Source organism: Camelus bactrianus, chromosome 7 (genome assembly GCF_048773025.1).
Source record: "Camelus bactrianus isolate YW-2024 breed Bactrian camel chromosome 7, ASM4877302v1, whole genome shotgun sequence".
Lineage (NCBI taxonomy): Eukaryota > Metazoa > Chordata > Mammalia > Artiodactyla > Camelidae > Camelus > Camelus bactrianus.
This window is the reverse complement of record NC_133545.1, coordinates 24,409,299-24,426,313: the sequence shown is the minus strand read 5'-3', so window position 1 is coordinate 24,426,313 and position 17,015 is coordinate 24,409,299. Positions and strand designations below refer to the sequence as shown.

The 17,015-nt window shown below is 35.8% G+C and overlaps 1 protein-coding gene across 1 annotated transcript; it reads left to right on the top strand.

Annotated features, from left to right (window-relative positions):
- Positions 1–3,709: 3,709 nt before the first annotated feature.
- LOC105063221 (hyaluronidase-4-like) lies at positions 3,710–10,036 on the top strand. Its single transcript, XM_010947686.3, has 3 exons — positions 3,710–5,013; positions 8,224–8,313; positions 9,098–10,036. Exons 1-3 carry the CDS (start codon positions 4,093–4,095, stop codon positions 9,542–9,544), a joined length of 1,458 nt encoding a protein of 485 aa, XP_010945988.2. The 5' UTR covers positions 3,710–4,092; the 3' UTR covers positions 9,545–10,036.
- The last annotated feature ends 6,979 nt before the right edge of the window (positions 10,037–17,015 follow it).

The following is a 17,015-nucleotide window of genomic DNA, read 5'->3' as shown; positions in this document are numbered from 1 at the left end:
CTGATGGTTATTTTCTCTCTCACCTGTCAGCTCCAGTTGGACGGGGAAGGATCAGGTGTCTCCTCATTGCTGTTTGGGACCATTGCCCTTCCATTCGCTACTTACTGGACAACCCCGACTTACTGAAGTACATGCCATCAGATTAAACTGAGTATCAGACCAAACCCCTCAAAGTTGCGTCATCCACGGATTCCCTAGTTATAATGACCATGTTTTGGCACTCTGGTCACTAGTTAAGTTTATAAAGTTAAATTCCAAGTTTAGTTTTTTTTTCTTTTTCCTTTGGCTTAAATTCTTTGGGAACATATCTGCCACGAGAGAAGGGAAGTGTGTTTTGCTTCTTTCCAGTGTCTTTCTCCCAAATACTAGGCTGCTGCTGGACCCTTCAGGGTGGAAGAGGGGATGTGAGAGGCTTAGGGAGAAGCAGGAAATGTTTACTCGATAGGCATCTTTAAAGCTGACTTTTGTCTTGTTAAGGTTTTCGTGGCAAAACAAGAGAAAAATTAGAAAGACAATGAGAAACAGGGAAAAAAAATTTCATACTATTTGATGGAACTACATAAGATATTTCATAATACATTTAACAAAGTCCTTATTGATCACGTGTGTTTGCTGTTTCTAGCTTTTCTCTATTGCAAATCTAGCTCCCATGAATACAATTGTATCTATAACTTTCCCTCCATTTAAATAGACTCTTTTTTTTAAAGAAGTTTTAAGTTCACAGCAAAATTGAGCAGAAAGCACAGAGTTTTCATATACCCTGCTGCCTCCACACATGCCCAGTCTCCCCTACTATTAATATCCCACATCAGAATGGTACATGCGTTACAATTGATGAACTCAGAGTGACACATCATTATCACCCAAAGTCTATAGTTCTCATTAGAGTTAACTCTTGATGTTGTACATTGCATGGATTTTGAAAAATGCACAATGACACAAACCCACTTTTATAGTATCACATACAGTAGTTACACTGCCCTAAAAACCCTCTGTGCTCTTCTTGCTTATCCCTTCCTCCCTCCTAACTCTTGAAAACTGCTGTCTTTTACTGTCTCCATTACCTTTTCCAGAATGTTATATACTTGGAATACTTTTCAAATTGGTTTCTTTCACGTAGTAATATGCACTTAAGTTTCTTCCATGTCTTTTTATGGCTTGATAGCTCATTTCTTTTTTAAGGCTGAATAATATTCCATTGCCTGAATGTGCCATATTTTATTCATTTATTTACCTACTGAAGGGCATCTTGGTGGCTTCCAACTTTTGGCAATTATGAATAAAGCTGCTATAAACATCATTTGTGCAGGATTTTGTGTGGACATATGTTTTAAAGTAATTTGGGTAAATACTGCTAATCGTAATTTCTGTATTGTATTGTAAGAGTATGTTTAGTTTTATAAGAAACTGCCAAACTGTCTTCCAAAGTAGCTGTCCCATTTTACATTCCCACCAGCAATGAATGAGAGTTTCTATTGCTTCACATTCTCCCCAGCATTTGGTGCTGCAAGCGTCCCAGATTTGGGCCATTCTAATAGATGTATAGTGGTATCTCACTATTGTTTTCATTTGCATTTCCCTGATGACATATGATGTCGAGCACCTTTTTATATGCTTAGCTGTCATCTGTATATCTTCTTTGGAGAGGTGTCTGTTCAGAGCTTTTGCCCATTTTTTAATTGGGTTGTTCAATTTCTTATCATTGAATTTTAACAGTTTTGGTAGGTTTGGGATAAAAATCCTTTATCATATGTGTCTTTTGCAAATATTGTCTCCCAGTCTTTGGCTTGTCTTCTCATTCTCTTGATAGTATCTTTCATAGAGCAGAGGATTTGAATTTTCTCGAAGTCCAGCTTATCAAATCTATTTTTCAGAGATCGTGTCTTTGGTGTATCTAGAAAGTCATTGTCATGCCCAAGATTATCTAGATTTTCTCCGTGTTATCTTCTGGGAGATTTATGGTTTTGCATCCCCCGTTTAAGTATCTATAACTCTTTGCAATGTTGGTTTCACCACTGCATCACTAGACCTAGCTCTCTGCCTGAAACTTATCTGATGCTCAATAAAGATTTGTTGGGGAAAAAAAAAAGTGTATGTGTGTGTGTGTGTGTGTGTGTGTATAAATAAAATGAGTCAGAAAATTTTAATCTAGTGTTATATCCTGAATAATAAAAATGGCTAGAAAATAAAATAAAATCTCCATAAGCATCATGGGTAAATAATAATATTTAAAAATTCATACAATTCATAATGCATAATTTTGTTACTATAGTAGAAGCTTGTTATAAAATGCATACTGAGGACCAAGCTAATGCTAAAGTAATAAGTTTTCCATAGGCTAGTGAAAAAGATAGAGGGTGTGACTTTGTAACTTTTATATATATATAGAAAACATGATTAAAATCTTTTAGAAAAGTAAGCTCGTAATTGGATTTTATTAAAGCACAATATTTTGGCTTTTTAGCACCTTTATCTCTAAAAAGTTTAATGTGACATGACATTTAACAGTTTTTTTCATGTCACAATTTATTAAGCATATACACCCACATACACTGTACATGCTGTCATGAAAAGAAGGCTGTTAAGAGTAATATTTATGTATAATGAGTGCTTTTACATTTTCCCTGAATGCTAGACAAAGACATTAAAAAAGGTTTACTGTTAATTTTTTTTGGTGGAGGGTTACCCTAAGATCTGATGGTTGGGGAAATAAAGGAAGGGGAGTCTTTCTGGTGACTTAGAGATTCATCTGGTGCCATAATACAAAACCCGCATAAAGTCAATTGTCTCAATAATACCCACTTTATTTAAAAGAGTATATTATCATTCACAGCTGTTGATAAAAATTCAACCTACAGAGAGCATATGACTTACTCAAGATTCTTTATAAACTTGGGGTGCCATGTTGCAAGAGTTAAAATGAAATTTTGGTCTTTTCCTACATTTAATATATTAGATAAATTCAGCAAGAGCTACCCCCAAAAAAGTAATGTTTGACTCTTAAGAAGACACTGAGTTTAATTGCATCAGAGAAAAATTTGTGATTCCTTTATTTAAAAAGAATATTTACATGATGAAATAATTTTGATTCATAACTTCAGCCATACTGCTTTCATGCTGAGATCTCATTGGCTGGAATGCATCATTAGACAGCCCTCGGCAAGGAAGATTCTTTGGCAGTTTTTGACTCAACTGACTATTTAGAAGGGACTTAGCCAAGGGAACTGACTGGTGAAAATATAGTCCAGTTTCTTCATGGGAAGACCAAGAAGCTAAACAACTTATAGGTTTTTAGACTTATTTATATACCTGAGAAAAGACGAAAGCACCAAAATCCATAATCTACCATATGTAAGTGCCATTTCTGTCTGTTTTCTATTTTAACCTGTGCTATTTCCAAGGATAACTGCTGTCCTTTATAAACAAACCAACAAATGAACAAACTTTTGAAGCCAGTGCACTTCAAACAGCAAGCAAGCAAGCTGTTACTTAATATTGGTACCATTTGACATTTCTTTTTGTTTGCTTTAATATTGGTTAAAATGCCAATATTTGTCAATTTTCAACAGGACCTGTTCTTGGGTCACTTTTCTAATAATTCATAAGGAGAAATTTTTTTCCTAGCTCCCCTTAAAACCCAAGGCTTGTCAGTACAGGGTGGTTTAGGTCAATATAGTTGGAATTAGAGGAAATTAAAACCAGAACAGCTAGTAGGTAGGAGTTTGCATAGATGAAGGTTTTATTCACAGGATTTCTTCTCCCACTTTTCCAGTTTTTTTTCAAAAATTCATTTTTCTTTCCTGTTCAGATAAAAGTATAAATTAAGCTTAAGTACCTTCATTAAATAAATCAATAAATTGATAAACCGAATTACCTCCTCCCACCCCAAAATAATAAATTAGGCCAAGATATTAATAAATCTCAGAAATCTTTTGTTCTACCACCTAACAGCTTAGACACCCCCATGAGTTTACTTGATCTGCTATTCACCGTGTACCCTAAAACTGAAAGGACATTTGACTGCATCATGTCTACTTGTTTTCCCTCTTCTTATTTTTAAGGAGTCGGCTGTAATGGTGAAGACTACAAGCCATGAGTAACCCGTGGGCGGCACAGTTAGGACTGCTGCTGCTCTCCACGGTGTTCACTCATTCGGCCCTCAAGCCAGCAATGCCTCCGGTGATCAAGAGACGACCTTTCAACATTTTCTGGGCTGCCCCAACAATGCAGTGTCAGCACTTCTTCCGTGTGGATCTGAACCTTCACTTATTTAATATTATATCCAACCCTTTAGAGACTCAGAGTGGATCAACAATTGCCATTCTTTACCCCAATGAATTAGGGTACTATCCTTATTTCTCTCGAGATGGGAAACCCTTTAATGGAGGGATACCACAGAATATGAGCCTTTCCAAACACCTGCGGAAGACCGCTGATGACATTGCCAAGGCTGTCCCTTGGTGGAGGTCCGAAGGTCTCGTTGTCCTTGACTGGGAAAGCTGGAAGCCGCAATGGGACAGAAACTGGGGCGACAGAACAATATATAAAAACTACTCCTTAGCCTTGACTAGAAGCCACCATCCTGACTGGTCAGCAATGAAAGTAAAAACAGTTGCCCAAGAGGAATTTGAAAATGCTGGGAGGAGTATTATGAACGCTACCCTCACACTGGCTTTAGAAATGAGACCCAAATGTTTATGGGGCTTTTATCTCTATCCAGACTGCTACAATTACGATTATAGGATAAATCCACAGACCTACACAGGTAAATGCCCGAGTGATGAAATTTTCCGCAACGACCAACTCCAGTGGCTATGGGGAAAAAGCACAGCTCTTTATACTTCAGTATATTTGGATAAAATATTGAAGTCAAGTTTAAATGCTTTGAAATTTGTTCATTATCGAATTAGAGAAGCCATGAGAATTGCTGACATGGCCAGACATGACTATGTTTTGCCAGTTTTTATTTTTTCCAGACCATTTTATTTGCATAGTATTGAAGCTCTGTCACAGGTAAGAAAAAAATACAGTCACACATTAAAAAATGGAAATTTAGCTGAATGATTCTGTAAAGTTTAGGGAAAAAAAATGTTTTAGGATGCTATTTTCCCTTAACAATAGAACATTATTCTATTATTAAAGCTATATCTTTCTTCAAAGGTCAAGCCAATTCTGAAAGTGTGACAATTCAATGTTTACTTAAGAGTTTTTAAATGATGATCCCTACCAGCTTAGCACTTACAGGGGTTCCCTGCAACTTTAGTTGTTAAGCTTAAGTTAAATCATGTAACAGATAGATTAATTTTAACCAGGGGGAAATTTCAGAATCAGCTTTTTAATATGAAAGAGTAGCAGCAAATTACTAAATCATAAATGTGTAAAATAGAGTTTAGGTAAATTATTAACCAACAATATTTTCAATATATTGCACTTTTGCTTTGGTTGATTAGATTAATTGAAAAATAACATAGATTCTGTTAATTTTACCTCTAAGAGTCCACAGTGTGATCTAGTGGTGAGTGTCAAGGCATTAAAAGTGATTTGTACAAATAGGTAGGTTATTACCCTTAGACTTAACACAAGTTAGGAAGCACAAAGATGTGGGAATGAGCTTGTTTGGAAGTTAATGAATTTATAGACACTTAGAAGTGTTCAAACTTTAGCTAGATTGTCATTTAGATAGAACCTTGTTGCAGGGATTCACTCATTGAATGGGTGGCTGGGTGAGAAAGCCCTTTGATCTCCCTCCATACCTGTGAGCTCACAATCCTGTTATTATAGTACCCAACACAGAAGAAAGGCCATTGGATGGATAACATACAGTTCATCTTCTTAGATCACATGTGTTTGAGATAAAGACATTTAAGCTCAGTATCAATTCTTCCTCAAAAATTTTAGAATAAAATCTATTGACCCAAACACTGTTGATTAGACCTGACATTTCTGATTGTAGGATTACTCTGTATTATTCAAAATGGAATGTTCATTCACAGAATTTAGGAGGAAAAGAATCATAGCACCATGACAAAAAGTTGGAGGATCTCAGAGATATCTAATCCACCACTCATCCAAACATTTCTTACCTGAGCTCTGCTTTAGCATCTTTTGATGGGGGTTTCCCTATTGCAGAAGGAAACTGCCTTTTGGGAACAATCTTAATTTCTAGAAAGTTATTGAGTGTGTTGAGTCTACTCTGCTTCTGGATAACATCATACCACTACTAGTTCTAATTCTAATTTACAGTGCAACATAGAAAAAATCAAATCCTTCTTTCGAAAGTTAGTTCTCCAGGTATTTAAAGATGTTAGTCAGTCATACCTACAAAGTCTTCTTGATAAGTTATTCCTCATGAAACAGATCTCTCAAACCATGTCACTTTCTCAAATCCTTTTGGTAAAAAGACTATTTATTTATATTTATTCATTTAAAAATTTTTCATTGAGTGCCTACCATGTGTCAGATACAATATGCTGTAAGTAATAATAAGAGTAGAAAATAATATTAATCCATGTAGGCAGATAGTTTGTCTTGATAGAAAGTGAAAGAATGAGATAAACCACATTTTAATGTTGTAAGTGTCCCTTTTTTTGTACTGTTTGATTTTCAAAGTAAATTATGGGCTAAGTATTGCCTCTGAGCTCTACTTCAGAAAATGAAAACTATAGAATTACCTGAGTAATATTATAATGAAGTGTTTTAATACTATCCTGTTGCCCTGCATGTTTCACAGATCAACAGATATCATGGATATTTCTCACTTATTGTCTAAACATTACATTATCATACCATTTATTATGTTATTCATATTACATATATGAAATCACTTAAAACCAACTCTGCTGGATATTTTCTTTCAGAAATGCCTCAATTTAAACAAGAGACTTGATTTTCATTTAAGGTATGCAATACTAATTAGTATATTGGAAAAGTGATTTTCTTTCCCATTTTATTACTTAGACAAGTTGTGAAACACAAGTGCTGGTGTTACTGGAGATGTCATTTAATGCAGGGGAGCTTTGCTGAGCATGGCCATTTTCTTATCCGGGCTTTCGAACACGTTGCCTTTGCACTGGATCCCTGATTCTCCATATCTTGCAGGGAAGGAAAGAATGCAGACTATCCACCAATCTTTCCCTCTGTCTTTCATCTCTCCTTATTTCCTGCTTCTCTGCTCTTGATCTATAATCATGAACATAACCTCCTCCATTTCTCATCTTGATGAACTATAATCTACTTACTTTCCCAACTTGAGAGTCAGTTGGATGCCTCCCTTCTCTTGGATTAAGATGGATAACTAACACTTACCCATCTTAATTTCCAAATGACTCTTCAATCCGTCCCCTCTGCTTTGTAAAAACTCACCTTGCCTTTGTTGAGGCCCTCATCATTTCTCACTGAACAGTTTCTGTCATCTCCTAAGTGGGGTCTCTGCCAGCCATCTTGACTTCCCCCTTCAATATGTTTTTTTCTGGGACAGCCAAAAATTCCTATCAAAGTTGCAAATGTGTGGCTTTCCAGTACTAAAACTTTTTTTGTACTTAAGTCCTAATACTTTAAAATAGCTTAATAAAATAAAATAGCATAGAAGACTCTTATTTTTGGATCCCACTTATACACAAGGATTCAGATGCTTTTATTTCTCCCCAAATCCTCTGTGTTTTTTACCATAAGAGTTACTGGCACTTCTTGGATGGACCATGCTTTTTCCTACACATGAGCCTCTGCCATTTATCTTCCTACTGGATACAAAACTCTGCTCTCGTTAGTCTGTTTTATTAATTTATACTCATTTCCAAAGACCCATCTGAAATTCCACTTCTTGAAGGAAGCCTTCCCAGACTCTTCTATGCAGCATTAAGCACTTCCTCTAATCTTATGTATGTCTTGTAGGTGCTAATATAGAATTTAACTTATTGCACTGTAATTATCTACGTCTGTCTCAATCATCACACTAAAGCAGCCCACCAAGGACAAGAACTGGAATCTATTTCATTTTCTTATTCTCTGTGTCCAGAATATTGCCTGGAACATCATAAATATTTATCATGTAAGTATCTCAGGCAGAATAACCTTTTCCAGTTCTGCTCTATAGTCCTTTGTTTTAGAAACAAACATTGATCTCAGTGTGTTCTTTACCACAGCTGATGGGCTGAGATTATTACTGAATTGTCAATGACTGAATATGGGTTGGCAGAAACGACTTGTGTTCCTTCTCTTTTCTAGGAGGACTTAGTACATACAATCGGTGAGAGCGTCGCGCTGGGGGCAGCAGGGGTAATACTGTGGGGAGACTATGACTACTCTGATTCAAAGGTAAGCCATGATTTCTCCATCTTGAACATATTCTAAATACTGGGTTTTGTTTTAACTTTTCATGCCAGAGAGAGATTGTTGTTGATTTTCTGTTCACTTGACTTTAACAAAGCTCAGAGACTACAGGGACTAACATTGTTCGAGCACCTGCTCTGTACCAGCCACTGTGGTTGGTAGCAGTGTAGAAAAGAGCACAGGTTTTCCAATCAGACAACCGTGAGAATTCACATTTTTACATTCTAGGGGTGTAATCTTGAGCAAGCTAATTAACCTCCCTGAGTCTCTGTTTCTACATCTAAAAGAAAAGTACTGAAATAAAACCTACTCTGCAAGGATTTCGGTAGATTAAATGATATAATATATGTGACAAAGAAAAAAGGACTAAATTTAAAAAATAAATAGCCTTTCATTCGCACGAAGGAGGATGGATTCCCCGAAAATGATTCATTTTCTGATTATCAATGATAGAAATGCTCCTTGGAGGAAAAAAATATGTATCTAAACTTTTATTAACAATCTACTCTTGATAGTAAGGCACACATCCCGTATTAATGGTTTTCTTTCTAAAGTGTTACTATAAATACCTTTTTAAGGAGAGTCTCTAAGAAATCATCACGTATATGCCTTTAAAAGGGCTTAGTCTCTCGGCTGAATGATTAATCCACCGAAATGCTCTTTCTCCTCAGCCTTACCAAACACAAAACGTCAGGCATTAATCAATACTCCCTGGATAGTGGAATCACATTATGAGAGTGATCTAAATAGATCTCTGTTTTTCCTACAGGAGACCTGCTTGTCGGTGAAGAAGTTTATCCAAGGGCCATTGGGCCATTATGCTGTTAATGTGACCACAGCAGCCAAACTCTGCAGTCGAAGCCTCTGTAACAACAATGGGAGATGCATTCGAAAAAGACCCGGATCTGCCTCCTATCTGCACATGCCTGAAAGTAGCAGTAAGAAATACGTCCTAAATAAGAGCTTGCGATTCACCGTGTCTCCAGGCAATAAACTGAGGACAATAAAGGACATGAAGGGTGGGTTTGTGTGTCACTGCTATGAGGGCTGGCATGGAGAGTCTTGCCAGGAACACTCTCCACAGTTTTTGAGAGGGAAGAATAGGGTGCCTGTGGCTAACTTTAATTTATCAGTTTTTCTCAGTATGACTTTATCTGTGACTCTGTTGAATTATTTTACCCCCCACTACAATGTCGATTTTTCCTTGAGATACTGAAGAGCAGAAAATGTTGATGTTTTTCCTCTTATACTTCAATCTACTTCTAAAATATTGGTTGACATTAAAGTTTAAAAAAAAAAAAAGGGTACTTGGCTCCATTCATTGATAAAGCAATTATGTATTGGGTGCTTACCTCATGCTACACACTAAGGGTAAGGATGTGAACATAGCAGTCTCTGTCCTTGGAGAACTTAAATTCTTGTGGGAAAACAAACAATTAAAAGCAGACAAACACATATATATCAAATGATGCTAAGTGCTGTGGAGAATAATAAAGCAGACTGAAGGGATCAGAGAGCTCTGGAAATTGTACCGAGGGTCGTCAAATATAGCTCCCTAATGAGATGCTCTGAAGGCAGGAGGAGCAGGTCACAATTACGTCTGAGAAGAGCATTCTTGGATTAGGGAAGAGCAAATGCGAAAGCCTGTAACTGAGAGCAGGTTTGAAGGATTTCAGGACCTCAAGAAGGCCAGTGTGGCTGACGCAGGAGGATGAGTGAGGGAACTGGGGAGCCAGGTCATTAATTAGCTCTATTTGAACTAAGAGTCAGATTAAAGGTAACTTTAAAAAAAATAATTTAAGAGAAATTTCCAGAGGAAAGTGGGTCAAATAAGACTTATCTATATTTTACTATTTTTAAAAATAAATATACACAAATTAGATAATAAGAGCATCTATTATGATTAGGCGTCACTACAGCGGTCTTGAGACTCCATTTGTTAATAGAAAATTGGGAAATTTATAAGAGTCATGTGGGACATGGGTCACAAAATAACACTGGAGCTAAAGAAGGCAACCACTGTGTTACAGCTGTTACCACTCCAGGGATTGCAAGTTCCTAAATGATAAAAGTGACCCCAGAATACAGAGTCATGGGGTGAGAGGAAATTTATACTGAATGCTGTAGGGTTCGATTTTTATCCAAAGTGTCACTCGGGCTCTTGGAAATTCCCTTGGCCATTGTCAATATCAGAAGGTAAGTCCGTTTAGACTCCCATAAGATGGCATTTATATAGGAACTTCTTTGATGTGATATTTGCTGGCTTATTACAGTATACTGTATCTAAGCAATTGATTTCCTTTTAGCTCTTAATGCATGGCAAGTCATTTGAAAAATTCGTATGGCCCCTTGATCTGACCTGGTTATAATCCAGATCATTTTCTTTCATAAAGACTCAAAAGAGATTCTAGGATCTCAAATGCTGTTTCCCTTCTTAGTTTAGGGAAGCTATTTTCCTGACTGATGTCCAAATATTGCACTTTTATATGTACTTTATCCAGGCATATAGAACACTGATAAGTAGATCACACTCAGATACAGACTTCAGTTCATTTCTTTGTCTATTCATTTATTCATTTTCAAGAGAAGTAAAAGTTAAAGAAGCAGTGAAATCTAGTGAGCTAAACTGGGGGCTGTTTGCTAAGTTCCCCTATTTTGTTGGTATCTTGCTGCACCAAGGCTGTAATTACAGTAATTAGATTCTTGTGCCCAAGCAAGAACTGTTTTTACAACTGTTAAGGTTGTAAAATAAGCCATGATTATTGAAAAAGAATAGCTCCTTCTATCTTTACAGTGATAAGTTTTTTAATGATTATTAGATGAGTTTAGGTATGCGATGAATTCCAGTAAGGCAAATATTAATAAATATTGTCACCATTTTGAAGATTAAGATATGGAGAGAAGGAGAGATATAGCTAATTTTACCCACCAATCAGGAAATCTAGAAAGGATAGAATACACATCACTGCGCTCCACTATTTAAATCCACAGTATCTCCAAAATAGTCAAGGTGTAAGGAGGATTAGGTAGATGGAAAAAAAAAAAAAAGAGAGAGAGAGAAAACACATTGAAAATACACAGAAGAAGCTAGGAAACTCCCCAATCCTATTACCCACAAATAATCACTTAACTTTTTCCAAATAAAAAATGTTAAATTTTATTTCACTTAAAGTTAATAGCAACCAAAAGAATAGATTCTTACTAACAGATTCTTCCTTTTTTTTTTGCTTGTTAAAAAAAAATCTATTAGAGTTAAAAACAGATTATGGAAAACATTAAATTTTTGTTATTTATTTTGACTTACTTAAGTTTGGGTTTCCAGACCATTGTGCTCAGTCAACTGTCTCACAAAAATGAGAAGTCATCTATTACATCTAATCCAAGGACAAACATATACATCTCTATTTTTCTTAAATTAAAGATCAAAATTTAAACTCCATTCCCATGCTTATGATAATTTTCTAGAGACATTAATAAAGGATACAAATGTAAGCAAAGTAGCTTATAAATTCTACAAACCACTTTAGTAAAGGAAACATACCTTCTAAAATGATAGGTAGTATCTGTTAGAAACGGTAAAAATGACCGTCGCGTTCCGGAATTATCTGAATTTTGTCTGTTGTTTGGGCAGCATTGTTTCTTATCTCCCATTAATTGTTAAAAAATCACAGTACCCTTTATGTGGACACAAATGTTTGATCAGATACTTGGTTTTTCCCAGTCTTGTAACTGTTCCTTACCACGCATTTTTAAATCAGAGGGGATATATGTCTTCATCTCAGAAGCAGTATGTCATAACCATAGTTTCTGGGCCTCAGTAAATTCACGTCATTGTGTTTATTTGTATATTGGAGATATTCGTTACAAAGCTGTCTAGCTCTCTATTCTAATTTAGACTCTCGTCTTCAGCTCAGGATAATTTCCTTTCACTATTTTTCAAATGGTTCCCTTTCTTTCACTCTCCCTGTTGATTTAAGAAACTACTATTAGATGGACCGTAGTTCTTCTAGATCTATACTCGGTGTTGCATTTCTTGTCTGTGTTTTAAGCCTCTGTCTTTTTTGCTTTGTATTATAGATTTGTCCAGTTTTTTTTTTTCTAGAATACTAGTTTAGTCTTCACCATACTCTGACACTCGTATTTTTAATTCCAAAGAGTTCCTTTCTTGTGTGTGTAATGCGACCTTTGGCCATCCATTGATATTTTTGAAGGACCAGAGTGATTGAGAACTGTCATAGGGATCCCCCCAACTCCCACCAACCTCCCGCATTTGTTTGGGTATATTTACTCAACAGTACTCTTAGGTTGAATGGGAGAACGGGTTGTAGACTGTGAAGGGGGCTGAGGCATGTTGGCAAGATTCCATCTGGAGCATGTGAACAGAAAACAGGCATGTTGGTGGGAACCCTGACAAACATCCAAGTAAGGAGAAGATTATCATTAAGAGAAGTGCAAGTCCCTCAAGGGCTGAGCAGCCTTTCCTTTTTCATCCCCTCTCTGCCTGCTGGGGAGTCCCAGCTGTATCCAGTTTAGCTCTGCTTTTGTATTTGGTCCCATAGCCAAACTCTGAACGCTATCTGGGAAGGTTTTTCTGTAAATGACCTGGGGTCAAATGTTTTTCTTACTCTCCATTCTGCACACGCTGGAAAGGTGAATGGTCTGACTGGTTCTGTCACACTGGAGTAGCAATATTTTTATTGATTGGTCTGGTAATGGTCCTCCATGCTCTTGTGAGTTTTGGATCTGTTGTCTCTGAGCCTAAGGTTTCTCTCTCCAATGGAAGGGATGGTTCATACCTCCAAAGTAAATTTCTACTATTTAAAATTTTCTAATTCAAATCTATCTGGTTTTGGTCTTTGAGTCACGTCACTCTTCTTGTTTTCAGTTTTGCATTGTACTTTTTCTAAGGACATGTACTGCAGATGACACAGTAAATGCATGTTCTCAGTTCATCATCTTGAACCACAGGTTCTAGTAAATTAATGTATCTACTCAGGATGATAGCTAACACCCTAACAGTTAATTATTACATTATCATTAAGGGTAGCGCCCTAGGAAGTCTTTTAAATGTACAATTATTTTTACCTCTCTATCTTCCAGCTGAAGTCTCAATCAAAGTTTTCTTTCTTCCTTCTCAAGCCAGTGAATTTAAACTGGGTATTTTCAGAAAGCAATGGTCACTTACACCAATGTGCTTTTACGAGAGTCTGACTTTGGTTATAAACATTATCTCACATACATCTCAGCAATGTTCTCCTAGAGCAGTCTACCCAAGCAATAGAAATAAAAGCAAAAATAAACAAATGGAACCTAATTAAACTTACAAGCTTTTGCACAGCAAAGGAAACCATAAGCAAAACAAAAAGGCAACCTACAGAATGGGAGAAAATATTTGCAAAAGATGAAACTGACAAAAGGCTTGATCTCCAGAATGTATAAACAGCTCATATGACTTAATAAGAAACAAACAAACAACCCAATCCAAAAATGGGCAAAAGACCTAAACAAGCATATGTCACTGAAGACATATGAATGATCAATAGGCACATGAAAAAATGCTAAATATCACTAATTATCAGAGACATATAAATCAGAACTACAGTGAGGTATCACCTCACACCACTCAGAATGGCCATCATTCAAAAGTCCACAAATGATAAATGCTGGAGAAGATGTGGAGAAAAGGGAACCCTCCTACACTGTTGGTGGGAATGCAGTTTGGTGCTGCCACTGTGGAAAACAGTATGGAGATTCCTCAACAGACTGAAGACAGACTTACCATATGACCCAGCAATCCCATTCCTGGGCATATATCCAGAAGGAACCCTAATTCAAAAAGACACCTGCACTCCAGTGTTCACAGCAGCACTATTCACAGTAGCCAAGACATGGAAACAACCTAAATGTCTATCGAAAGATGACTGGATAAAGAAGATGTGGTATATTTATACAATGGAATACTATTCAGCCATAAAAGTGACAACATAATGCCATTTGCAGCAACATGGATGTCTCTGGAAAATATCATTCTAAGTGATGTAAGCCAGAAAGAGAAAGAAAAATACCCTACAATATCACTCATATGTGGAATCTAAAAAGAAAGAAGACAAATGAACTTAAACATAAAACAGAAACAGAATCACAGACATAGAATACAATCTTGTGGTTGGCAGGGGAAAAAGGGGTGGGAAGCGACAGACTGTGAGTTTGAGATTTGTAGATACTGACAAGTGTATATAGAATAGATTAACAAGTAAATACTGTATAGCACAGGGAAATATATTCAAGATGTTGTAGTAGCTCACGGTGAAAAAGAAAAGGAAAATAAACATGTGTATTCATGTATGACTGCAAAATTGTGCTGTATACCAGAAATTGACACAACATTGTAAACTGACTATAACTCAAAAAAAAAAAAAAAAGAGAGACAGAGAGATGTAGTGCCAGTCTCCAGTTTAACTTGGAGGACTGAGTCACCTCTGTAATAACATGTTTCTCTGAACAGCCACAGGGAATCCTCTTGCTGCTGAACCTCTGCTTTGTATCAGGTGACTAAAGGACCGGCAACAAACAAAAGCAAAGGTAAAATATACTTTTTATTTTGTTTGAACAATTTTAAGGACGTTTTCAGAAACGAGCTTTTGCAGGGAAGGGAGATGAAAACTAATTTTGTTTCATTTCTTGAAGTATCCCAATTTCTTTTCTGGCCTAACTTACTTTATTTACTTTTCAAACGCAGTACCTTTCAAAACATGAGCTTGCTTTTATGAACCTAACATCCTAAAAAAGTACATTTGTCACTGACAGATAGAACTTAAATTCCAGTTTATTTTTTATGTATTATAAATTTGTATTGGAGAATGATTCTCATGTTAATAACTATTCAAGACTTGTTTCATTTCTCTTTTCCACATGCAATTTCTCTGAAAAGTAGCTTTTTGCAGTATGTTGGGTTATCATAACCTAATACTTAACTTACAGTAGCATCAAAATGTATTTCCTGAAGCAGGTTAGTAAACTAACTGTGGATAAGCCAGAGAACACATGGCTTTATGAGAGAGGCACAATTCTAATTTTTTTTAATAATTGATAGCTATGAAGAATCCCTCCAGCAAACTTGATACATCTAAATGTTTTTCTTTAGAATGAAAGTGCATTTCTTTATGTAATAAAAATTGTATTTTTGTACAGTCTTTAATAAAGTCTATTTTAAAAGATATGTTCTGTAGTTACCATTCCTATTATATTGGGCAGTATTAGAGGAATGTTATTTGGAACAAGCATTGCACTTTTAGGAAGTATATGACATCTAAGATAGTTCAGAGGATGTTTATTTTTTTGGTCATAAGAATAGGGTTTAAATTTTCTTTCCAAATACTAATAAAGAGACTGAGAGATGAAAGTCAACAGGCACTTCAAATAAGAAAATCAGTCATCAGCAAGAGGATATAAACATACATACACATATAGATAGATAGACTTAGATTTTCTAGGAAAGAAAGAATAAGTACCAAAACAATATGAGAAAGATAAATCTTAGATTATTTAATCCATTGGAGAGAGGAAATCTTAAAGTCGAGAAATTTCCTAATGATGGAGAACAAAAGCTGTCTACTTCAGTGGCTACATACATCAACGTAAAGTGAAAAATTCGAAAAATCCTGAAAAATTTTGAAAAATGAGTTGAATAGGATAGCTTAGGCCATGAAAACGGATATCTTTAACTTCTTCATTTCCTGAGGAACTAACTCTAACCTAGAACCATTGTTAACTGAGGTACTTAGCTTACTGATAAATACTGACATTGTAGAAATACCCGAGAGAGTTTAGTCATGTGATTTATTTCAGCCTTGTCTGTAAATTAGAATTCAGTTTGATGACAGAAAGAGGGTCTCTCATTGAAGTATTCATAGATTCTTAATGTTTAAGTGGAGTCAGGAGCAAAGATTTGAAAAGGTATTAAATGGAGAAAGTTAAGAATACTTAAAAAAATAACAAGTTATAAAAAATTTATATGCAGAGATTCAAGGTTCATACTCTTTGTTTTTGAGAATCATGATATATAGCTTATTTTCTTAGTAATAAACCTGATTTTTCCTTGAGGAAAACCTTTAGCAAATTTAGTAATTGAAGTTATATTTATATCATCTGTAATTACTTGCTTGTTGAAACTTAGTCTCCTTAATTTAGCACACTCCTTGAATTTTTCTACATATAGTAGAATTGCAGATGCTGTGAATTTCTAACAGGAACAATCTCCAGTTATCTATTTCACAGAATGAAGCTTTTCACCTAAGCGTTGGTCCAGTATTCACAATAGATCCAAATGAATGAATCCCATGTTCCCTCTTATCAAGCATGTTTGATAAAAAAATTAAATCCCACTCTTTAAGGAACACTCTTTCTTAGACATATTATATTGGGCGGTTCAAGAATTGACTATTATTCTAGGCTGGAATTGCTCTCCCTTTGTCATAGGCATTCCAGAATAACCTTACTGCATCCTTAGTCCAACCCAGAACTGTGACTGGAACACTTCCGAATTTCCTTATTGTATTAGGAGATTCTCTCAAGGTTGCATTTGGAAACCAAAATTTATTTCAAAATATTTCCAAGCTATATGGCTTGTTTAATCAGAATTCAATTAATGGTCTTGGGCAAATAAACTTATTTTTTAGGGAAAACTA